The sequence below is a fragment of the Canis lupus genome, chromosome 1 (assembly GCF_003254725.2).
Source record: "Canis lupus dingo isolate Sandy chromosome 1, ASM325472v2, whole genome shotgun sequence".
In the NCBI taxonomy this organism is placed as follows: Eukaryota; Metazoa; Chordata; class Mammalia; order Carnivora; family Canidae; genus Canis; species Canis lupus.
This window is the reverse complement of record NC_064243.1, coordinates 68587794-68612899: the sequence shown is the minus strand read 5'-3', so window position 1 is coordinate 68612899 and position 25106 is coordinate 68587794. Positions and strand designations below refer to the sequence as shown.

The window sequence follows — 25106 nt, the reverse complement described above, 5'->3', positions numbered from 1 at the left end:
TCTGAGAAATCATCCCAAGTCACAGTTCCTAAACCAACAATGGAGACGGCAATGCTAATTCCACATCAGATTTCCAGAACCTTCGCCCCGAGGGACAACGCTTTCCAGAAGGGCCCGTACCTCCTTGAAGAGCTTCGCTGGCACAGCCACGGCTTTCTCCTCCTCCAGGTAGGATGCCCAGCACCAGGCTTTCTTTCCTTTCGGAGGCACACCTGAAAAGCAAGTGAGACTAATAGGACCGGGTTCCCAAACCTCAGAGGTCATACGTGCATCCGGCGGAGTCTCCTTTCCCTAACTACAACTATGCCGGGCTCCTCTTGTCCTTCCTGGCTGGGACTGCTCAGTCTCTTCCTGGCCTCTCTTCTAAGGAAGCAAAAGCTAAGGCGTAAGCTATAGTGCATGACCAGGTAGGATGGGAGAAGAGAGCAGCAGCAGAATGTTGACTAAGTGAAGGAGACAACGCGGGAAACAAGATAGGACAGGGCCATGCAACAAGATGATCAAAAATGCTTCTTGAGGGCGCCTGGGTGTCTCAGTCGGTGAAGCACCTGCCTTGGGCTCAGGTCATGACCTGGGGTCCTGGGATCCAGCCCCAGCTCGGGCTCCCTGCTCAGGGGTGAGCCTGCCCCTCCCCCTCCTTGTGCTCTCTGTCAAATAAATAAACAAAATCTTAAAAAATATATATATAAGACAAAACAAGAAAACAAAACATGTTTCCTGAGACCAAGCAGTGGAGGACTAAGAAGAGGTCACTGCCCCAGGTGCCGAGGGAACGGCTGCTAATTTGCAGGGCGGAGTGGGTGCTCAATTTAGCAGGGGCCAGATTTTGAGCAGAAAAAGAACATGTAAGTGATAAAGACATGCAGTCAGCCAGGATCGATTTTATTTTGGGTTAATTTAACAAACAACAGACATGAAAGGAAGAGCGTAACAGCTTGATGGGCGAAATGAGGGGAATGGGATTTGAACAGGCTAAGATGGAGCTCTGGAAGAGAAGAATGCTGAATATCCAAGGGGGCGGAGAAATAAATGACGGAAGGAACAAGGCCCCAGAAGAGCCGGGCCCTGAAGGTGGACAAGCGGAAGGGAGAGGATGGTCAGGACCTCCGTGAGGCCCTGGGCAGAGGGAGGGACTCGCCCCTGTCATCTCTGTGATGTCAAACAGGAGGTCACCCCCCCAACAACCGAGGGCAGGACAGGGAGGCCGTGTGCCCGAGGCAGGTAGGAAGAGCTGAAGCTCTCTCCGAGGAGAACCTGAGAGACGAGTAAGCAAGGAACGCGTCCCCGAAGGGAGGAGGCGCACGGGCTCCACGGCCCCGTTTGCAGGGACAACACGACGGGATGGGTCAGCAGGGCAGCCGCACGCACGGCAGACACCTAACGTGAGGGGTTGGCAGGCACATGGGATGGGTCAGAACGGCGAGACAAAACCCAGCGGAGGACACCGAGGCCTCTCTGGAGGAGACCTGAGCGCCCGGATCAACAAGGAGGGAAGGTCATCCAGGCAAGTATCGAAGGCAAGGGTCTGAGGACTGGACTCGTCAGGAAAATAAAGTGTTGCCTGAGGAACAATGAAGGAAACAAAAAAGGTTCCACATCAGGGGGTTGTGGTTTGAGAGGAAACATTAAAAACATAGAATCATAGGAAATGAACAAAGCTTCTAGTGAATGTGCAAAAGTAGAAAAAAAAAAAAACCTACTTGATGGAAAAATATAGGCAGATGTCTTCCTGTTTGCGCCAACAGTACTCAGAAGTTACTGATTTCCATTTTTTTCCTTGTCTACTTCTTTGAAACCCTGATTTTTACTGACAGAATTTAATGAAAGAAACCCCCGAAACAATGCCTTAGCCGCCCTAGCGTACGTTGCAATTAAGACGAAAACGTCTACCCGTGTGAGGTATTTTCCACTTCACAAAGTCACAAGTAAAGCCTTTCCTTCATCAACTCACCCTGCTTCAGTACAGCCGAGTCACCCCGTCTTTTCCTTCGGGCTCTCTGTGAACCCCTCAGGATCCGCCCGTCTTGTTTGTTCTCCTACAGCAAGAAAGGAAAATTATGGAATTTAAAGGCTCACAAAACTGGCACCAATGAAAAGTTGGAGAGCTGTCAGAAAGCGTTATTATTTTTTGTACCTTTCTTCAATTTCACTCCATAACTTTTAACGAAAGTAAGAATACAGGTCATTTGAGAACTGTGTTGCTTTTGGCCTAAGCTCATTACAAAACAAGAACTTCTCCAAGAATCACACTCTGCAACAGCACAGATACTGCTCCTGCCTTCTCGAAACACTTTCCTCCTAGGGCCCCTTGACCACTTTGTTCGGATTCTCCCCACACGCCACCGGCCTCGTTTCTCTGTCCCTTGGCTGCTGTCTCCCCCAGCCTAGTTCCTTTCTCCTCTCTGCTGAATCCCTCCTCTTGGGTTTTAAACATCATCCGTTGCCCAGATATCCCCAATCCGCGGCCCCCGACCTCCTCCTGACTCACACTCACACACCCGACTGCCCACCTGGGATCTCCACGTGGGTACCTGACGAGCGTCTCAAACTGACGATGCCAAAGGACGCCACATTCTGTGCTCCGGTCGTGCCTCCCCATCCTCAATAAATGGCATCTGTATCCAGTCAACTGTTCAAGCCCAAACCCAAGTTACCCCGGATTCTTCTCTCTCCCGTGCGCACCCTGATGACCCTGCCTCCGACATCGACTCTGAATACAGGGACATCTACCCTACAGAGCCCTCTTTCCTAGTCTGCTGCAATCACCTGTGGGCTTCCCTGACCGCATTCTCGCTCTCACATGCCAACAATACAATCGGACCACTGCATTCTCTTGCCTTCAACTTTCCAGGGGCTTCCTGTCACCACAAAACAGCATGAAACCCCGCTGCCCTGGTTTCTCACAAAGCCTTTCATGGCCTGGACCTCTTACTCCACCCTCCCTCAACCTGTAAGGCTCAACTAGATCGTCTTTATTTCCACAAACAAAACATGTCACATGTGTTCTGACCTTAGGGACATGACGCTAGCCATCCCCTTCCCCAGGGGGACTCCTCAGTCCTAGTTTTACAAAGCTGATTCCTTCTTCTTACCCAGATCACACTGTTCGTGCCACCTTCTCCGGGAGGCCTCCCTGACGCGTCCACGTAAAGAAGTCAGCCAGTCCTCACGCCCTACGGTACTTCTCAGCACAGCACTTACCACAGGCTGCATCATCTCCTATTTATTCTAAGTCCCCTAAGAGAGGAGACCCTGTTGTCCTGCTGCCATACATCCCTGTGTCTGGCTCCTGGGAGAGAGACCAGCAAATAACTGGCTGCTCAACACTGATCTGAAGGGAAACGCTCCAAGACCTCCAAGTTCCCATTTCATATGGGGCCATTAACATATACTTTAGGGATAAGATATTTATGTTTCAACTGGCACACTGTGGATTAGTTTCCCCTAATGTACCCGACGTTTATCTGCCATTGTCTACCTACTCTCATAGTCCTCGGAGATCCGTCTGCAATCTACCAAAACGGGACTCACATTTTGGCATCGAGAGGAGCCGAAGATTCATCTGCAAAGCTGAAGATTTTGCTCTTATTACCCCTCCCTCTCTCTCCAGTGACAAATTTCAACACACCTGACTTCTTCAGGTTAAGGGAAGGCTGCTATTATTTATTATTCTCATTTTGAAATGGGGACAGTGACACTGAGACACAGAGTCACGGAACCAGCACTGGATGTCAGGTAGCTGGCTGCAGGGCCAGCGCCTCTGACCAGGGTGCTACTCTCTTGAGAAGCACCCCTCTGCTCTTTGGGTGCACAGGATACTAACCATTTCATCATCTCTGTCTTCTCCATCCTCCTTGGAGTCGGCTTTCAGAGATAATTTTGGTTTCTTCTTCCGACTACACTTAGGATCTTCTTCCTCGTTGTCTTCTCCTATGTCCCTTTCTTCCTTCTGATCTCTGTTGTGTTTATAAAACCAAAATAGTGACAGGAAACAATACCTATCAAACATCTACATGTTGATCATCTCACAAATTAAAAAAAAAAAAAAATCATCCTCCAAAGGAAAAACACTAACCACCAGCATAAGCATGTAGGTAGGCATTAAATAGCACAGTGAAGGAACAGCTGAAACCACCGTCTCATATGACACTTCCAAGTAGAAAATGGAAATTAGCTTATGTATTAATTTCAAAAGGGGATCAGCATTATATGCGAAACAGGCTCTAACAAGTTTAAAACGTTTTGCCTTTCACATCTGCCATCCATACTAATAAAAGAATCAATTATTTAGAGATGTTTTGGTCTTCAGAGCGACTTTAAGGCAAAGATCTAGTAATTATTAAGAATGACAAGTGCGACTGACAAAGGCCAAGTGTAACTTTGTAAAATAAACGTTGGCCAACAAAAACAGACAATTTCCAGGCCTATGCTGGTTACTTATTTGTGGTCCACGATTATATGAAAAAATACACCACATGATTAGCTGAACTTTGTCAGCCAGTCCCCAAATGGCCGAGTCACACGGTACCGTCAGCCAGAGCTGACGCTGCTGTCCCATAATCCACCCTGTGCCCTGAGGTCTGCGGTGGTGCAACTCATTACACAACTCCCTAGGCCATCTTCATTCAGCTGCTTCCCAATTTGTGGTGGCTTTGTTTCATTTGTGGAGTTTGGGCTGAGTTACCTAAGAACCCCCCAAGGACAAACAAAACTGTTTTTCCATAAACATCAGTATCATTAAAATGTAGGTAGCTCAGAGAAATTCCAGTGCTCTCAGCGAGGGAGTGCTGGATGGACTCAAAGGCTAAAGAAAAGAGGCAGGGGGTATAGCTGCAGGCAGGACTTTGGCAGTACAACTCAGAGTGGATGTGACTGAAGCCCGTAGGTCCGGTAATGGGGTCAGGGTCCATGTGCCTCTGAGATGAAAAAGGGGCATGAATGGGTGACAGCTGTCAGAGAGCCTCTGTATTCTCAAGACCATGACCTTGGACTCTGAAACCCATTTTGTAGATGGAACAGGGCAAAAACCTACTTGTCTTTGATATGTCGGGCACAATTCTGGCTGCAATAGTTTCCTCCAGAAAGACACTCATCTACGTTGCCATACTGACAACAGTTCTCACAGAATTGAAGCCCTTCTACTTTCACCGGATCCTTCAACCTGAAAGGCATCCCGGTCTTCTCTGAAAAGACTAGAAGATGAAAAGGAGAAAACAAAACAAAATAAAAGAATTAGAATCGTGACAGAAAACATTCCAAAATACACTTAAACTTTTTCTTCTAATAATCTTGTTGTTAGCGACACAATAAGAGAATAATGTTTGTTGAATGAATGATTACCAATCTACAGTGCTTGGAGAGAGAAGGAAAGGGGCGTGGGCAGGAACTGCTCAAATCATTTACATAAGAAAAAATATTCCGTAGAAAAGATAAAAAGTTCACCCAAAGCTTTTTCTACAGAATTCAAAGTAAAATAAAGAAAACTTCATTACTAAATCCAGAAGATGAAACTGTCAACCTACAGAATCCTATTTTATAGATGAATCTTTGACAAAATTTAAGAAGGATCATCTATGCTATTCACCTTTTGATGAGTGGTTTTGTTCTACTAAATTGGTTAAATCATCATCTATGTGGCTTTTCAGGTGGGAGATCTTCTAAATCGTAATTATCCAAACCATTTAGGAACTCAGACTTCCTTTTGCCTGAATTGTAAGGCTAATCATTCATTCAGCAAACATTTATTAGGCACCAATTTATGCTAGACACTGATAATGACAGTACAGACCTTGCCCAAGAGAGCTCACAGTCTAGAAGAGAAGACAGGCAAGAAAGCCAGTATTTATAATAAAATGTGATACATGCAGTTAAAGCATGAACAAGTTCCAGAAGTAGTAAAGAGAGAGAAGTGATTCACTCAGCCTGGGATGAGATCAGGGAAGGATTTTCTGATATAAAGCCTCAAGTGGGTTTTGAAGCCTGGAGGAATTTACCAACTGGACAAAGACAGAAACGGCTTCCCAGCCAGAAAAAAAACAGTATGAGCAAAGGCAAAGGAGCATGACACCACATGACGTGTTGAGAGAATTACGTGGAACTCAGTGCTGCTGGCACTGCCAGCCCACGGGGTACAGAGAGCAGAACAGAGAGCGAAGAGACACAGCAGGCGGGGGGGGGGGGGGGGGGGGTGGCACGCCCCCCGGGTCTCTGTATGTTCAGTTACAGAGACCGTAAGAAATCAGTGAAGTGTCAGAGAAGCGATCTACCAAAGTTTCTCTGATTTCAAGGTGTGGGATTAGAAGCAGAGTGATTCTCTAGGTGGAGTCTGCAACAGTTGAGGTGAGAGCTGGTCGGGGGCTACATGAAGGCAGTGGCAGTGATTATTAGTAGGAAAAGCCAGATCTGAGACATATTTAGAAATAAAAACCAAGAGGACTGAGTAATATAGGCCATGGGACGGGGGGGAGAACAAACTCAGGATGACTCCTAGGTTTCTTGCTTGTCCACTGGGTGGTGGATGGTGCTACCACCAACTGAAGTATGGGTTACAGAAGAAAGAGCAGGCTTGGGGGAAGGGGAGAAAGAAATAGAAAATGAATCGCATTTCAGACATGTGGAGTTTGAGGTACCTGTGGGACATCCAGGTGGAGATGTCCAGTAGGCAGGTGGAAATACGGGCCTGGCACTCGGGGGAGAGGTCGGGGCTGGAGATATAGATTTAGGAGTCATCAGCATATAGGTGTTAGTTACAACCATCGGAGTAGATGAGAAAAAAAAGTGGCAGGCGTTTGGCTAAATCACCTGGGCAGGCTATTACGACACTGGCTCTACTTGGTAATTTCCAATTAACCTTGCGCTAGTACAGGTCTGGCATTAGGAAAGAAGACAGTTTACGGTTACTTTAAAATGCAAAAGTTGGTTCCATATGAGTCTTGTCATAGAAATTTACCTAAGAACACGGGACATGAAAATCACCCCGGATTTTCAAAGCTCCAGCCTATTACAAAACCCAGATATTCTTACTGCACAGCACTCAGGAGGAGGAACCGGCCCCGCCGACGACCCGTTCTTACCTTCCTGAGCCGTCGGTACCATCCAGGTTGTGGTAGCTGTTGCTTTTTTAACATTCTCCATCTCGCTCTCATCCGTGATGACCTCCAGGGCTCCGAACTCGTTGACCCGAAACTAGCGACAAGGGAGACAGGCAGTTAAGCAAAGCGCGGGGTCGCCCTACAAGTCCGCGGAGGCGATCGCATCTAGGGGAGGCCTCGGCGGACACCAGGTCCTTCGGGTCTACTGACATGGGGACGGGGGTGGGAGGGTGTGGATGGGGGGAGCCGGAACAGAGCGTGCAGAGTGCTGCCCGGGAGCCGCGGTCTTGGCGCCGCTGCGGGCCCGCCACGTGCTCGCTCACCTCTAACACCAGCTGCTGCGGCGACTGGTTTTCTTCCTTGGTGTTCCTACTGGCTTAGCCATCAAAATTAGTAAAAGAGGAATGACTGTTTTCCCAGGAATCAACTTTTCTCCCCCAAGGTCACCTAGTCCTAGAGAAGGAAATCCCTCTTCCAGAAATAATGACCGGCACTCGCGTCCCTGCCTCCCCAAGACCAGGCCAGGCGGGCTGAAGGCCGAGCTACGGGCCCGAGCGCCCCTTTCTCCCACCGTCCTTAGAACCTCCGTCCTGTCCCCTCCACCCGCCACAACAGGAGCTGAGATCTGAGCAAACCCGTAGGCCACAGCCCAGTTCTATCACTAAAAGTTACAGACATTCTGATGTAACTCTGACCCCAAATACTAAAAATTTCCTCTCACCTCAAGACAAGCCTCAAACCAATCACGTTTCTGCAACAGCCTGGCTGTAGTGTGCACGTGTTGGAGGCTTAACCATCACCCATGTGCAGGGACCACCCCTCCCACCCTCGCGGAGACAACTAGGTTCACTCTCCTACTGATGAAGTCCAGAGTCTCGCATATTCTTCTGTCTTTCCATAAAACAGAATGGCATTGAGGATCCACGCGTTTTGACAGCGAGGTGAAAAACCGGAAAGCTCGAAATTCAAAAGATCGTAAAACTTTTCGCTTAAAGTTTCTAGATCTTTTGCAGAAATCTATGTGAGCGTGCACATATGTCAACTTAGGACCTTCCATTTTCCAGTCTAAAATATCTGCTTAGTCAATATGCCAAAAAAATAATTCATTTAATCACTCACATTGTGCATGTACATCGGAAAAAGCTGAAGCGAAAATTACTATTTTTTCCACCAGGAAAACACAGCACCTTAAAAAATGTTATGCACATACTCAACAATGATTAAAAGCTTTTTGACCTGACAAAGCTGAAATGCTTTAAGAAAAGTGACAATGTTTCCTACTACATATTTCAGATACGAGTTCTCAGGTAACACGTGCGTACTACACCTAGTGTGCACACCCAAAAATGTTAGTCTAGGAAGTGGCAAAAAGGTAATTGAAAGGAATAGAGCTAAAGGTAACTCTTCTCTTTGGGAAAAAAAATAAAGTTTACCATGATCCACTCTGAAAAGGGAATATTTCAACCTAAAGCTGACAGTACCATCTACTGGGCAAGGGTAGAAAAAACAAGCCATAACGATTACTAATTAATGATATTAAAAAAACAAGACAGAAAATCAATTCTGCATGAAAGTTCAACAAAACGATAGGCATGAACTGTGCCCTTCAGTCCAGGTGAGTGATTTTCCTTTTATTATACGCTGATGTTGATTTATACACCTCCTTGAAAAATACAAAATGTGAGAAACAGCACGGTTTGCATTTGACTGAAAGTGTCCTGTCCTGGGTGGAAGCCTCCAAACCTGCGAGGCAGCCTGCGCTCCCGGCACCCCGGGAGCGTGCCCCTGAGTGGGATCCTTAAGTAACAGTTCAGAGTTATGACCCTTGGAAGCTTTAGGCTCAACTACTCTCAAGTTAAAAAGGTAATATTCCCACAATACAACAACCAATCCCAGTTATCTTTTCCTTCTAATATTTAATATTTATTGCCATTAACTGACCCACAGCCAAGGCATGAAGTAAACCTGTCACGACAATGAGGGACAAAACTAGGGCCTGCAAGCCAGGGATCCACAGTTGGGACTTCGGGGGAATCCGTGAATCCCGTGAAATACCTGCAAAATTATGTCACGGGCACATATATATTTCTCTGGGGGTGGGGTTGGTATATGGGGTTTTCATCATATCCCAAAAAGCATCCTATAACCCTGAAAAGGTAAAGAACATCTAGTCTCACCAAAGTGACTTTACCTCCAGAATCAACCTCAAAGTATTTTCGAAGTACCCTACCATATGCAAAAAGACATAGGGATCAATTTTGTTTCTTTTCCCTGGCATCTCAATTGGGATTTATCATCTTCCACGATGTCACTACTGTAGGAACACTGGATAACACAGGCCGTTAGGTGCCGCCCACGTCACTGGAGCTCCGCAGACGGAATTCAAGGAAGACTGACTGATACATTCCCTGACGTTTTTTTTTCACCCAATAAAACACTTAGGTTTTGAAACGGGGAACACTTTTATGAACAGTTTTAGAGCCACAGAAACTTGAATTACTCCACCTTATTTCTTTTTTTCGAAGTTACCAGTTCTTTTAACTCAGACATCTAAAAAGCCGCATAAAAATTTGTCGAGTGGCTCCGATCCATGACGGAGAACATCGGGAATTATAAACTACACAGAAGAGACTTAGTAAAGCACATGAAACACATCAGCTGCCCCTGTGACCTGCCCTGTTGGGGGATGCGTCCGGGGCAATCCGACAACAATCGGGCCTGGAACACGCGAGGGGTGGCAGAGGTCTCGCTCATCTGGCTTGGCTGGAACTACCTTCAGTTGATTCCATCCTCCTCTTCACCTTTGCTCGCGGAGGCCAAGGATCACGCGCCGATTTCTGCCCCCATTTAATCACAGATCATTCAGAGACGCTGCTGAGGTCACTAGCTTTGTTTTATTCGTTTCAACGTTGACATGTGAGTGCTACTCACCAGTCTAAGAGCAAAGACACCTGGTAACTAAACATCCTGGAGACTCAATCACAAGGCAACACTGTACACCAAGAATGCTGTGAATGTTCCAGTTGGGTTTCTGCGCTGCTGTTGTAGGGTCTTGCTCTCAGCTAAGCGGCAACTATTGTTTTTTTATTTAAATTCAACAAATTAACATATATTACCAGTTTCAGAGGCAGCGTCCAGTGACTCATGAGTTGTACGTGACACCCGGAGCTCATCACATCCTGTGCCCTCCTTCGTACCCGTCACCCAGTGGCCCCGTCCTCCCCCCGCCCCGCCTCCCCTCCAGCAACCCTCACTGTCTCCTATGAGTCTCTCATGTTTGTCTCCCTCTCTGATTCTGTCTTGTTTTTCCCTCCCTTCCCCTAGGACCCTCCGTTTTGTCCCTCACGTTCCTCCTATGAGCGAGGTCGTAGGAGAGCAGGCTTCCTCTGCTGACTCGGTTCCTCGGCGTAACAGTGGCAACTCTTCTCACTGGACGAGATGCTGTCGCTCTCGGGAGCGCACGCGCGCTTTGCTGCAGATGCCAAATGGCTAAATCCTCGTGACCTAGAGGAACGATTCTGCGTGGGTCAGTCTCAGACATCACTTGGAAGTTCAGAGCGAGGGACGCGGGGGCAGGGAGTCCCCCGAGCCCCTCCCGCCACCAGGAGGCTGGCCCGAGAAACGAATCTACCGGTACCAGCTTGTGCCGTTTTCCCAAGTGGTGGGCAGTGTGGCGTCTGCGAAGCCGGTCCGAGCAGGTGTCCTGCCGATGAGGCCCGACGCCATCCCCGCCGCCGTGAAGATGTCTCCTCTGCAGCCCATGGCCAAGTAGCGCCAGGAGAACGGATTCCCGCGCCAGGAAGGCCCAGCCTTAGCCAGTTCTGCCAACACCTTGACCTTGAGTAAACGACGGAGCCGCCCTGGGCCTCGGTGTCCCCCTCCATGAAGCAACGACAGCGAGAGGAAAGACCTCCAAGGGATTCAACGAACGATGCAGATGGAGTGGAGTCAGTGGTACGTGTCCACAGTCGGTGTGTCCAGCGAGGGCCCTGGTGACCCGGCGACATGGCGCAGTGCACACGGGCCAAGGCCCAATGCCATGACTGGGGCGGCAGGAACCACAGAGGGGCCGTGGCCGGGTGGCCGGGGTGGCCGGCAGGCCTGAGGCTTTTACGCAGCAACGTCCTCTCAAATCGGCAGTGAGTTAAGCACCTAGAAGGTGTCCCCACGTCGGCCAGGGACCCCCGGGGGGGCACCCATCATGCGGCCTGTCCAGGAGAGCACCCCGCTTGCTGGGGACCCACATGCCGCCACCTCGAAGAGACACAAGCTTCAGTGATGTACGATGGCCAAGGCACCATGTGAGGGACTAGACCTGTTTTGTTCGAAGTTCTTTCTTAACATCTTGGTTTTGGGAAGATCAATTTCTCAATCAGAACCTCTTAAGCAACTCAGTAGTATCAGGAGCAAGCGACTTAGAAACCCTAAGCGACTTAGAAATCCTCACAATCAACTGGCTCACCCCTGAATCTCTGCAGATAAAAATGGTTATAAAGTAGAAAAAAATTTTATGTATTTATTTATTTTTTTTTTAGAAGTGGGCTTTCAAACTGTCTACAGTACATACAGTGAATTGGATGCATGGCAATTACCCAGGTAATTAGATGAGCCTAAAAGTCAAATAAAAAAGACTAGATTATAATACCCACTAAGTGCCTTAATTGCCTGATTACCTTAATAAAAGTAATAGGTTAATTCTTAAAATCCATTGCTTAGAAAACCTTCAGGCAATTTAAATTTCTTAGGGATGGAGAGTTCAAAATCTAACTGAACAAAAAACAAAAGTTATAAATTTCATCATCTACCTTCTCACACACACACATACACACACACACACACACACAAAACAATTGAGAAGGGCAGAAATATACAAGGAAAATACAAGAATAAAGCATTAAAAAAAAAAGGCAGCTTACATAATATATCACAAAGCCAGAAAAGATACAATTTGTTAAGTGCTTTCCATATGTTATTTTTTTCGATCGTTATAACCACCTTGTGACATAGATCCTATTTCCTCATTTTATGGATAAAGATTCTGAAACTTAGGAAATTTAAATTTAAATAACTTGACAAAGCTCATGCAGCTACTATAAGGCTGACATTAGGAGCGTCTGGAACAGTTTTGCTTTCTCACAAATTTTCAGCACTCGATTCCCATCGTATCTAATCCAGATGAACATTTGGAGAACGTTAGAGCTGATAAAAAACCTTAGTATTCATTTAATTCCTTATTTTACCAAAGAGGAAACTGGCCCAGAGAGACTAACGGACTTGTTCAAGGTCATACAGAACTAAAACCCGTATCTCCTTTCCAGATTGCACTGAACCTCTCTGCAATATTTTTTGTTAAGCCAGACTCATAAATAGATATGTTGGCACAGTGTAGTTAATTCAACGTAACCCAACTGAAATCTAAGTATTTTCCCCGTGACAGGTTGTCCAAGTCTCACCACTGAGGATGAACTAGACTGGGCTTGATGGAGATGCTCGTGGCGTAGCCACTAAAAGGTACTGGATTGGGCAGCCCGGGGGGCTCAGCGGTTTAGCACCGCCTTCAGCCCAGGGCATGGTCCTGGAGACCCGGGATCAAGTCCCGCGTCGGGCTCCCTGCATGGAGCCTGCTTCTCCCTCTGCTTGTGTCTCTGCCTCTCTCTTTCTCTGTGTCTCTCATGAATAAATAAATAAAAATCTTAAAAAAAATTTTTTTAATGAAATTCAAAAAAAATAAAATAAAATAAAATAAAAAGATAAAAGGTACTGGATTCCAGGCAGCCAGTGTGAGGGGGGCAGGACTTGCTAGTCAAGATAGGCCAGAGCACTGAGTGCTACAGAGGAAAGCCAAGTGACAGGCAGCTCGGGTGATTCCACGTTCAAACACCTGAGTGACCAAGGACAGACACAAAGTCTGAAAGGCCACAGACGGGTTCAAGGTCCCGCAGATAGGATCAGAGCAAAAACAAATTAGAAATGAGAGGTGGGGGTGATTGGCTTCCCCGATGAGCACCTGCATAACTAGGTTTTATAGGGCAGTGGATGCGGTCTTGGGGTGGGCTTACGGGAGGCCTGGGGAAGGGGGTTGGGTGATCACGCAGTAAAGGAGCTCGAAGCAGCATTCTCTGGAGAAGAGTTCTCATCTATATAGAAGCAACCTGGTTTACAGGAAGGACCAGCTTTCGAGCAAGTGATTACATAAAAAATCCATATTTACAGTATAAATAATTTAAGGGAGGAGAATAGCCCTGTCTATTCAATATTTTAACATTATCCAGTTTTTAAACAAGAAAACTAGGGCACAGGGAATGTGGTTATTCATTAAAGTTATCAAGTTCACTACTACAACACCCAGGAAGCAGGGCCTTCTAAGCCTGCCGCCTCCGTGCTGATTGTCCATCATGACAAAGTCAAACCTGGGTGATCCTCTGGAAGCTGTAACTCAGCTCCTGCGGCGTAAGCACACGCTGCCACCCCAAGTGGCGAAGGCTTCTGCCAATCTGCCAGCATTTCGAATTGTCTTGAAAATTTACTGTAGCAGAGATCTCAGCATCGTAGAAACCCAGCGCGTTATGCTTGATGCTTTTACTTCTCGTTTCACATGTGCAGTCAAACTTATTTTAACAAACACACACAGTTGCACACACAGACGGAGCTGTACTGAATAAAGACCTCTTACCTTTAAGTCACTTCCTGGTAATGTGCCTACTCCATCTTTCCAGTCCATAACACTGAAGACGTCAAACTCCTGGCCACTTGCGCTAGACGCAGATTCAGTCATGGTTTATTTTTGAAACTGGAAGGGGAAAGAAGGCTGATCATGTAATAGTCTACATACAGATCGGTTTTTATTCTAGTGGCCGTGGCCTCAGTTTCCCCTAACCACATAATTTTCTTTATCACAATACCCCATTATCCATAGATCTAAAAATACGTGCTTCAAAAATATCATTCTTCTCTAGTGCAATCCCTGGTAAATTACAGAAGAAAAAATATTACTAAAACGTAGAAGCTAAAAAGTGTCAATTTTTCTATTCTTAAAAACGAATTCACTGTTTCACAATATAGTCACTTAAAAACTCATGAATTGCTTGGGGGCATCTGGGAGGCTCAGTCAGTTAAGCATCTGCCTTTGGCTCAGGTCATGATCCCGGGGTCCTGGGACCCAGCCTGTATTGGGCTCCCTGCTTCTCCCTCTCCCTCTGCCACACCCCCCACTTATGCTTTCTGGCTCTAGCTGTCAAATAAATAAAATCTCTAAAATAATAAATAAATAGGGCAGCCCCAGTGGCACAGCAGTTTAGCGCCACCTGCAGCCCAGGGCATGATCCTGGAGACTGGGATTGAGTCCCGCATCGGGCTCCCTGCATGGAGCCTGCTTCTCACTCTGCCTGTGTCTCTGCCTCTCTCTCTTTCTCTTTGTGTCTCTATGAATAAATGAAATAATATCTTTAAAAATAAATAAATAAACAAACAAATAAAATAATAAATAAATAAAATAGAATTTCTTGCCTATTAAGTAGTTTGTTGTTATTGCTGCTTTAAGATATTGAAAAGAGAAGGGGTATAGATAAAGCACAGGATTAATATTAAATGTTAATAAAATAAAACCATTCAGATAATAAAAAAAAAAGAACAAGAAAATTCCAGTCCATTAGGACTGTCATCTACAGTAACTTTGTCAATTAGGTTTGTTGTATCAATTCAATGAATTCACAGTGTGATTGATTCTTTCAGTAAACTGATTTAATTCAGCTGAGATACCTGCCAATCTGATGTTCTGAAAAGTAAGGAAGTAGTCTTAAAATATACAGCAAATACTAAGGCTACGTTAAGATAACCAAGTCAGCCACCTAAATTGTGATAATGCTTTTTATTTGCATTTTTTTAAATTGCAAAATGGTTTTCCATGATCACATTGTTAGCAGTCACATTGATGTTGTCATTCTGAGACCATTGTCTATGTGGCATGGGATAAAAAAAAGTAAGTCATTACGCTGATGTCACTGATAAGCAATGAAAGATGGATAAGTCCAAAATTTGATTGAAAGTATCAGTATGAATTCATAATGCACTGTAATCTTTAAAAATTATGCATGTTTCCTAGCTTTGCCCACTGACAAAATCTGGAAATAGCCACCGGTCAACAGGAATGAGTAGCTAAGTGCTCGGACTGTGATCTCTAAATACCATTTTTCTGAGGTCTTCTCAGAGAAGGGGCTGATTTCTGTTCGGTGACAGGAAATGTGCAAGAGGAGTCTGGAATATCTTGTCAACCAAAAGCAAGGAAGCTATCAAAGACAACGGAGGTCATATCAAAAGGTCTTAGAGGCCAACTAACAAGAGCAGAAGAGGCTCCTGCTGGCCAAACCAAGGATAGGATTCCTGCAATGAACTGAAACACGTCAAATAAGTTTAAATCCGGGAGTTCATACTGATATTGAAAACAAACCAAGTGGGAAGCCCAGGTGGCTCAGCGGTTTAGCGCCGCCTTCAGCCCAGGGTGTGATCCTGGAGACCCCGGGATCGAGTCCCACATCGGGCTCTCTGCATGGAGCCTGCTTCTCCCTCTGCCTCTGTCTCTGCCTCTCTCCCTCTGTGTCTCTCATGAATAAATAAAATATTAAAAAAAATAAAATAAAAAACAAAACAAACCAAGTGATCACCTTTTGGGATAAGACAACTCATTACCTGGAAAAATAAATAAGGATTTACCCTGCCCCCATATTGCAGGAGACCCACGTGAACCGTATCTCAGGGGAACCAGATCATTCACTGGTGAGAGAAGTGTCAAGTTAGAGAGTTCCTGCTAATAAATAACGAAGGAAAGACAGAATCATTTTGAGTCCTCGATCAATTCATGGCTTTGGCAATGGCCACCACTGACCACTACGAATAGAAACCCAACACCACCTATGAAGTAGTCTTGCCGAGAAAAAAACAAAATCATGCCCAGTCGGATCAAATCTATTTAGAGGAAATACCGGAGACAAAGGGCCATGTGAAATCACACCATAAAAATACGTAAGTAGTAAAATTCAGATAGTCAGAAACTCTTTAGCAACATTTCTCACAGACCCTGGGAGGACCTGAGGCCCTTTCAAAAGACCCAAGGAGTCAAAACTATCTTCATAAATAGCATCTGCCTTCTTCCCTACGCTGACCTCTGCTCTGATGGTACAAAAGCAATAGTGGTTTTGTGGAACTCCTGGAGTGGCGGGGGGCACCCCACAGCAGGGGGCATCATTGCATCCTTTACCACCACGTACGTACGGGAAACGAATGCCCATTTCGCTACAGATCATCCCTTGATGAAGCAGAACTTTCATTAAGTCTTGATATTTGAATACATCTCTTTTTAATATTCTGTGTGATGAAACGGGAAGCACACATAAAGCCTCGGGTGTGTCAAATCACCAAGGAAGAGCACCTGTGAAGCATGTGCGACGCAAGCTGAACAAGCGGCTTTTTCCATGGAATGCCATTTCTTTAACAAACTGTGTTCACTCAGGTTTGGATACTGGGCAAATACTTTGTCAAAGATAAATAAAGTGAGCCTGTCAACGTCAAGGAAAACACTGACAGCGTTTGTTGCTGAAGATACAGTTTGAGCATTCGAGGGAAAAACCATGATTTGGGAAAATGTGTATCTACTACCATGAGCTTGACAGCTTCCCAGTAGCTAAATACTCTTCTAAGGAGATGGGTGGTGATATTCATGAATAAGATTTTTAAAATATTTTATACTTGACATATGTCAACATTTGGGAGATTTGCATAACTCAGTGAAGCAGTATTTTCCAAATAACCATGCTTGATGTCACTAAATTATGCAGGGAAAGGATCCACTCAAAGTGCATGACAGACCAATGGATTTTTAATTTAACAGAGTATAAAGAATTCATCGTCAGAGTTTCAAATTGCCCAACTTACCTTTAACAAACTACCACTTGTCAACTTTTGGTGTAGTATCACAGCAGAATGTCCACCATTCATGAGAAAGCTTAAAATGCTCCTCCCCGTTTCCAACCCCACATCTGTGCGAAGCAGATTTTCTTCCTACACTTCAACCAAAACAACATATTGCGACAGACTGAATGCAGAAGCAGATATGAAAATCCAGTCATCTTCCATTAAGCCAGACATTAAAGAGATTTACAAAAATGGAAAACAGTGCCCCCTCTCTCATTTTTCCATTTTGGAAACTATGATTATGTTTCATTAAAAATATGCAGACATATATTAATATGATAGGTTTGCTGCCATTTAAAAAAAATTCATTTAAATTCAATTTGCCAACACACAGTCTAACACCCAGTGCTCATCCCATCAAGTGCCCCCCTCAGTGCCTGTCACCCAATCACCCCAACCCCCCCACCCACTTCCCCTCCAGCAACCCTTTGTTCATTTCCCAGAGTCAGGAGTCTCTCATAGTTTGTCTTTCTCTCTAATTTTTCCCACTCAGTTCCCCTCCTTTCCCCTATCATCCCTGTCACTATTTCTTATATTCCCCATAGGAGTGAAACCATATGATGACTGTCCTTCTCCGATTGACTTACTTCACTCAGCATCACAGCCTCCAGTTCCATCCACATCGATGCAAATGGTGAGTATTTGTCCTTTCTGATGGATGCCATTATTTTTAAGTAACTAGTTTAAATAATCTACTCTGATTTTGAATATAGGCAATATTAATAGATACAACGCGCACAAACAATAGCTCTTCGGGGTTTTCAAGAATTCTTGAGAGTGTCAAAGAGACTTGAGGGCCTCTGCTGTGTAGGATAAGAACTTGGCTTTCTGCCATGTGGACACATACACACACACAAAGCAAGGAGTAAAAAAAAAAAATACATGGAAAAGGAAATCTGAAATTTAGATTAAGAGATTTAAGAAACATATTAATAAATCACAATATCATAATTCACAGATTTGTTTGGACTCTGATTCAAACTATTTTTAAAGACGACAATGGTTAGACAGGAAGGGAAGCATACATGCCAACTGGCTATTTGATGATATACAAAAACGCTGATGGTGATGGCCTGTATTTTCAAAAGAGGACTTCATCCCTGTCAACTGAAATTGACAGATGGAATGATTAAGTTAGGAATTTGCTATAAAGAAGTCAAAAGGCTGAAGTGGTGAAATAAACAGGCAACGTGCTGGTAATTCTCAAGAAGCGGGAAGGGCCCACAGCAGTTTATTATACTACATCTTAGGTTTGTACGTGCTTGAAAAATTCTGTACTAGAAATATGTTTTAAGTGCAGTCTCTTTAGATACATAATGTACATTTATTTTTAAATAGTCAAAAGAAAACCTGTGTTTCTCTGAATCATAGCTGGCTTTGTTGAAGCTTATTAAATACTTCCATATTCTTTCCTCCTTTGTCCCCTTTAAATGAGAAAATGTCAGATGTTACATATTTTTTTTTAAAGATTTTATGTATTTATTCATGAGAGACAGAGAGAGAGAGAGAGAGAGGCAGCAACACAGGCAGAGGGAGAAGCAGGCTCCATGCAAGGGAGCCCGACGCGGGACTCGATCCCAGGACCCCAGGGTCACGCCCTGAGCCGAGGGCAGATGCTCCACCGCTGAGTCGCCCAGGCATCCCTCGAATGTCACACAGTAAGTCTATTTCTGATCATTTCAAGATTTATACGGTCTGAATTTGAAGCAGATTTCAGTACCATTAGTCTTAATCCTTGAAACAGGAATGAAGACGTGAAGGCCTGAGGAAGCTTAATCTAAGACACGGTGAAGATACTAAGTGAATTAACACTTGGGCTGAAATCCTCTGACTCGTACCTCACGACTTCCCTAGTAAGTGTGGTAGGAGTGGCAACTTTTTCTTGATAAGACAATAGTGACAGAATAATCCCGCCCCCCCCCCCCCCGCCCCGTGTATAAACTGAGCAAAACCTGAGTGATCCACTGAAAACAGTTTGTTCTCTCTCTAATTACACTCGCATCTACTCACCAGGTACTCAGTGTCAAACATAATACGTATGCTGTTGAATTTATTAATACAATCTCGCCTTCTTCCAGAGAAGGATTGAGAGCAGCAATTTACATACATCATTTCCTTTATTTCTTTCCCACAAAAAGACTGGGTATCCCTCCAGTCTACACTGAAGGAAGTGAGTTGCAGAGTTCAATAATTCACCCAAAAATATATTTGGTGGCCCGGCCTAGATGTGAAGCCAGGTCAGTCTGATTCCAACCCAGGCATCATTCTCAACCATTGGCCTGTCTGGTCCCAGAGTGTCATCTCTCTAAGAATCTGGCTAAACCTACTTTTTCCTATGTTACTACGTAGACATGACAAATCCAGAAATCAATTTACTAGGGCCGAAGCTCTTGATGTGTATCAGCGCAGCGTGTATCCTTTTAATGAAATCCCATCAAGGGACGCCTGGGGGGCTCAGCGGTGGAGCTTCCGCCTTCAGCCCAGGGCGTGACTCTGGGGTCCCAGGATAGAGTCCCGCATCGGGTTCCCTGCAGGGAGCCTGCTTCTCCCTCTGCCTGTGTCTCTGCCTCTATCTGTGTGTCTCTCATGAATAAAAAAATAAATCAAATTAAATTAAATTAAATACCATCAAATATACGCTTAGTGACAAAGCGTCATTAAGACCCATATACAACAGAAATAGAATTTCAGTCTTTTACCACCTAAAAAGCATAAAAATGCATAAAATTCACAACAGTAAAGTCTGTGACTCGGAGAAGGACCAGAAAGCTGGAGAAACCTAAAAGTTCGCACTGTGTGAAACCTGCAGTAAGAAGGTGACACGTTTTTTGGAAATACTTAGAATTTGCTCTTGTTCCACAAACACTCTACAAGCACACACCTAAAATCTATGGACACTTTTTTTCTATCCATTGTTTCGCTTTAAGGTCTGTGAACACTTTGTATCAAGTATCATAGCTTGAGAATATTTACCAGGTTGCGTCTCCCATGATGGGATTCTGAAGCCGGATGGCCACTCGCGCTCTCGCAAGAAGTCTGAGCGCCCAGAATGTTTCCCATCACCTCTTCACCAGGCAGGACAGCCAGCAACCAGAGCTGTTTTAACAGAAGCTGCTTCTGCAGAGCACCTAGAGTCTTCCCACCTAGCTTCCAGTCTGGGGCTGTGCACACTTGCACACACACCAAGTCCTCCCACTTCGACCCCTGGGGTCCTGAGAATGAAGCATTTTTTTTTTCTTTTAGAACTTAGAATTGCTTTATGTTTTCTTTAACTGTCACCTGGCGCTGCTCCACAATCCCGTGTGTAACCTGTATTCCACGGACCGTAAGAAGCAGGTAGGGAAGAGAGTCGCTCACGGTGCTGAGGTTTCCCAAGGAAGCATCTCGAAAGTGCGCCGTGACGGGTCCCAACCTCCCCTGAATCCTACATCTCCGCCACTGCCGACCGACAGACCAACGGCAGAGAGGACCACGGTGGGGTTCACATACCTGGCAAACACACCACTGCAGCTTTTGATCTTTCAATTCCCGCTGGCTTCCCTACAAGGCTGGGAGCGGCCGAGGTCAGGGGTTCGGAAGCCCCATGTGCTCCTACCGACGCCACCGTCGGCAGCTGACGGCTTTGCCCAAGGCAGAGACCATGACCGTTGGCACTAATTCAAACAGATTAGACCTTTATGGAACAGTTTACTTTAGCTTTTACTCATTTTTAGTACAATCTTCTTGCCCTAAACCTCCAACAAGAGGGCTAGGAGACCTTAGACGGCACGCACCACCGTCCTCAGAATTACCTTCTCTGGCTCTCTCCCTTGCACCATGCCTTGCCTCCAAACCAAAGCTGTGCAGCTTGCTTTTCCCTTGGGACATCTGATGAATGAACTTGCCCGGTCTCTCATGTAAATAAATCCCCGGAAGCTCCAACTGACCGCATGCCACTGGTTTTCAAGAAACATCAGGCAATCAGGAGATTAGTTAGTATCTTATATTAAAAAATTCTGTTACGCAAATATGGGCAAGCAGGCCCTCTCGTGCATTGATGGCGACATTATAAATGAAAACAAGCTCTCCGGAGATCAATTTCCAAGAACACATCCTCCAACTCAGCAGTTCCCCTCAGAAATTTATTCCACAGATAACTCACACATACATAAAAAAAAAAAAAAAAAAGGTAAAATGTTACTCACGGACTACAGGTCTGGTTTATAAGGTCAAAAATTTGGAAACAATCCAAAAGTCCCATCAGCTGAGAACAACCACGGTATATCCATACGGCATCTAAAGCCATCATAAAAAAACGAGGACGCTCTTTACATTCCGATAGAGAAAGAGCTCCAATGACCAACCGACTCATTAGTTAGGCCCAAAATTTTATGTTTTCATGGCTGTTAATTACCTGAACCTATCCTGAAAGGAGAACAAATGTAACTCTCTCCCAAATAAATGGACATTGGCTTGAAAAGGGAGGTGCAGATTCTGAAATCTTCAATAAAACCTACTAATGACTAAAAATGACAAGACGCTACCGATATTCTAATTTTATGCCAGGTTTAGAAACTGTGTGCTACCGTTTTTATAAAATAAAAGGGGGGGATGTGTATATATGTATATATAACGTGTATTATTTATACATGCGTACATGCTCTCCACAATGATCCATCAGATGATCATCCATCACGGCCTCCTGGAAAGGCCAACAGTCTGCTGAAAGAGAGCCATGAGACAGACTCTTCTCTCTGGACATTCCTTCATACCTGTTGACTGTTTAAATTTCTCTTAAAGAAAAAAAGGTAATGAAAAAAAATGTTTTAAAATCTTTTTTCTTGTCTGTCTAAAAAAGTCCACATCACGAAAGACAGGTCTTCCCATGAAGATATTTAGTCTGCTATCGCTGCCCACCACAGAGGCTAGAGCATAGAAGTCACTACGGGACGTCAACCTCCCCAAAGCTCGTGGGTAATTTTAATAGTCACTATTTAACTATATAAGCAAATGCATCAGCCCCCAGAGACAGAGGAGAGGAGGAAGGGTCGGGTTCTCTTCTGTACAACTCACGTATGGGAAATACAGAGCAGATCGCTGGTATTCACAGACTTTCTATGGTTTCTACCATCCCTGAGGAGCGTCTGAAGTTCCCATGACATCTAGTAAGTCCTCAGCTGGCAGAGACACGATTCTGTGACGTGCCATGACGCCGAGGGGCAAGGGCAGGTCGCCCGGACCAGCCAGGGCCCGGCTATGCTAAGAGCTCTGGGTCTACGGCCACTGTGGAGAGAAAGGAGACGTCGTTTCATGTTAAGAGATGAAACAAACAAAACTAACTGCTAGTTGACTGTCGCATTGACGACAGGATGAGGGGAATATGGAAATGTTCATGAGAGTGATAGGCCCCGGCCACAAAATAGAAGTCTCAGATAAATTAAAGACTGAAATGTCAAAAGCAGTGATGACTCAGACACATTGTGTGAACAGAACTACCAAATGCTCCAAAAGGAAGTAAGTAGAAAAGATGTGTGAATTTGTTTCAATAAGTGCTCCAGACAGTACAAAAATTGCTCATCAAGCAAGATAAGTAGTTAAGGTCTAGAGAGATCATTTACATTTCTCGGTTGTACTTTACTAATCTGAAGGAAGAAATTGTACGTTACAATGATTTTTTTTCCCCAGGTTGAGAATTGGCAATTGCCTTGGGGTTACATCCTTCCAAAGGTCAAGAATCTATCGTTATCTTATTTTGACTAGAGATAAGCAGAGTTTGCGTGTCCTTCACAACCCCCCCTTCATACCAGCCCTTCATTCACATCTGCCACCGCGTGGGCAGAACGAGCGGTGGCTCCGGGGGAGGCGCAAGGACCCCCCAGTGCTGAGCTCCTAGGCCAGAGTCCAGGCGAGGAACCTGCTGGGCTGAGACGAAGACGAGTCTCCGGAGAGGTAGGCCACCCCATGCAGGAGGCTCAAAGTCCAGTAAAGAGCTGGCGCCTCCCTATAAGCCCAGAGTCTGGGTCTGCAGACAGGGTGGGAAATAAAGCTCATTCAGCAAGCGCCTGGCCATTCCTGCCTTAAAGGGTTAAGTGGTTCGATTTAAAAGAACGACTACTTAACATTCACCAAGAGCAGTTAAGTGGCTTTAATGATCCTACGGTTGCTTTCCCAGAGTTACAGGTTACTGCGTCACAGGTAGCAGGCACAGGTCTTCCAAAACTAAGGTACAGGGACCATATGGCCGGCAGTCAGGCGGGGCTATAAAATGGGGACAGACACCACCTCGAACGCAGAATCGGATTAAAATTCTGTCCCTCGGATGACAACTGAGACAGCAGCACCTGGTGCTAATCAGTTTGGGTTCAAAGGGTAGGTTGCCCTTTGTAGAGAGCCAAGGACGCTGACCCTGAAATCGGCACCACGACAGGACACCAACGCCGGCTGTGCGGGAGATGCCCGGGACACCCCGGGAAAGTCGGTGTGCTCGAACCCAGGGCCCTGGCCCGCCCGGCCCCCTCTGGCCCCCTCCGGCCCCCGACGGAAAGGGCCTTCTGTTTGCTTTGCAGAAACCGCCCGTGGCTAACGGGATGTTCTCTCCCGCTCGCCACCTACAGAAAGTCCTGAGGTCACTACTCGGTAACATCACCCCTGTGCGGCCAACCACCTGCTTCGTGGGGCTTCTAAAGGGGCTCTGCGCCCCCCTACACCCCCCTGCTCCCTGCCACCCATCAAATACTTCTTAAGGTCACCCTTGAGACCTGCCAGTTCCCCTCCTCCCCCTGCCCTCCCTTCCCCCTCCCCTTTACCCTGCCCTCCCTCCCCCTCCCCCTGCCCTCCTCTTCACCCTGCCCTCCCCCTTGCCCTCCCCTCCCCTTTCCCCTGCCTTCCCCTTCACCCTGCTCTCCCCCTCCCCTCTGCCCTTACCCTGCCCTCCCCCTGCCTTGCCCTCCCCTCCCCTCACCATGCCCTCCCCTTCACCCTGCCCTCCCCCTCACCATGCCCCCCCACCCTCCCCTTCCTCCTCCCCCTGCCCTCCCCCTCTCCACTTCACTTTGCACAATCTGACGAGGGCCTACTCAGTGACCTCAGGCCAGTTAATCTCTGGAAGGCCCAACCCCCCCCCCAAAAGCCTGGAGAATGGAACCTTTCTTCGTTGGGCAACAGGGAAGACTCCCTGAGATAAGTCAGAGGATTCCTTAGCCCCGGGCCTCTCCTGCAGGAGCAGTCGGTAAAATGTCAGCTTCTGATAATCACCTGGTTGACGGCTTACTGGAGTTCATGAAAGATGCTCAAGTGGCCTTAAAAAATTAGACAGTGACTTTTGTTCCTTTCATTTAATTTTATTTCTGCTTTTAGTAGCTCTTACGGTAGGCCACTTGTTCGAAATCTTAATATCGCAAGATTCAAGGTCGCTCCATAAAAGCAGATATTTTGTTAATAGTAATATAATATCTCCTATTTACATGGCTCCACGAGAGATGACCAGGTCTTTTTTGTACTCTTGACCCTCTTTGCCTATTTTGCCTGCACCCCCCCACCCCCGTCTCCTCCCTGCTGTCAACTAGCAGTTTATTCTCTATACTTAAGAGTCTTTTTATTTGTTCATTTGTTTTAGTTTTTAGATTCCACATACATGTGAAATCATGTTTTTTTTTTTTTTTTTCTCTGTCTGACTTGTTTCACTTAGCATAATACCCCTTAGGTCCATCCGTGTTCTTGCTGATGGCAAGACCTCATTCCTGGCTGAGCAGTAGTCCATTGGGACATCTCCGTCCTCCATCATCTGTGGATAGACACTTGGGTGGTTTCCGTAACTCAGCTATGATAAGTAAACACACGGGTGCATACATCTTTTTAAATTAGCGATTTTGTTTTCTTTGGGTAAATACCTGGTAGTGGAATTACTGTATCGTATGGCATTTCTGTTTTCTTTTTAATTTGGGGGGGAACTTCCACACGGTCTTCCACACTGGCGGCATCAAATCCCATTCCCGCCACAGCGCATGAGGGTTCCCCTTGCCCTCCATTCTCCCCACCACTTGTGATGTCTTGTCTTTTCTACTCTAGCCA

At 45.8% G+C, this 25106-nt stretch overlaps 1 protein-coding gene across 8 annotated transcripts in view; it reads right to left on the bottom strand.

Moving 5' to 3' along the window:
* The window catches only part of L3MBTL3 (L3MBTL histone methyl-lysine binding protein 3), a 120900-nt gene that overhangs the window by 82730 nt on the left and 13064 nt on the right, over positions 1-25106 (bottom strand). For 5 of the 8 annotated variants that reach the window (XM_035707044.2, XM_035707053.2, XM_035707062.2 and 2 more), the window contains exons 3-9: positions 13765-13881; positions 7074-7185; positions 6630-6704; positions 5033-5192; positions 3824-3956; positions 1952-2036; positions 121-212 (exon numbers count right to left, since the gene is read on the bottom strand). In XM_035707044.2, coding sequence (XP_035562937.1) covers positions 121-212; positions 1952-2036; positions 3824-3956; positions 5033-5192; positions 6630-6704; positions 7074-7185; positions 13765-13866 — 759 coding nt within the window. In that variant the 5' untranslated portion in view covers positions 13867-13881. Of the gene's footprint in view, positions 1-120; positions 213-1951; positions 2037-3823; positions 3957-5032; positions 5193-6629; positions 6705-7073; positions 7186-13764; positions 13882-17018; positions 17150-25106 lie in introns of those variants that run through there. The other 3 variants (XM_035707071.2, XM_049115487.1, XM_035707067.2) reach the window with 2 other exon arrangements.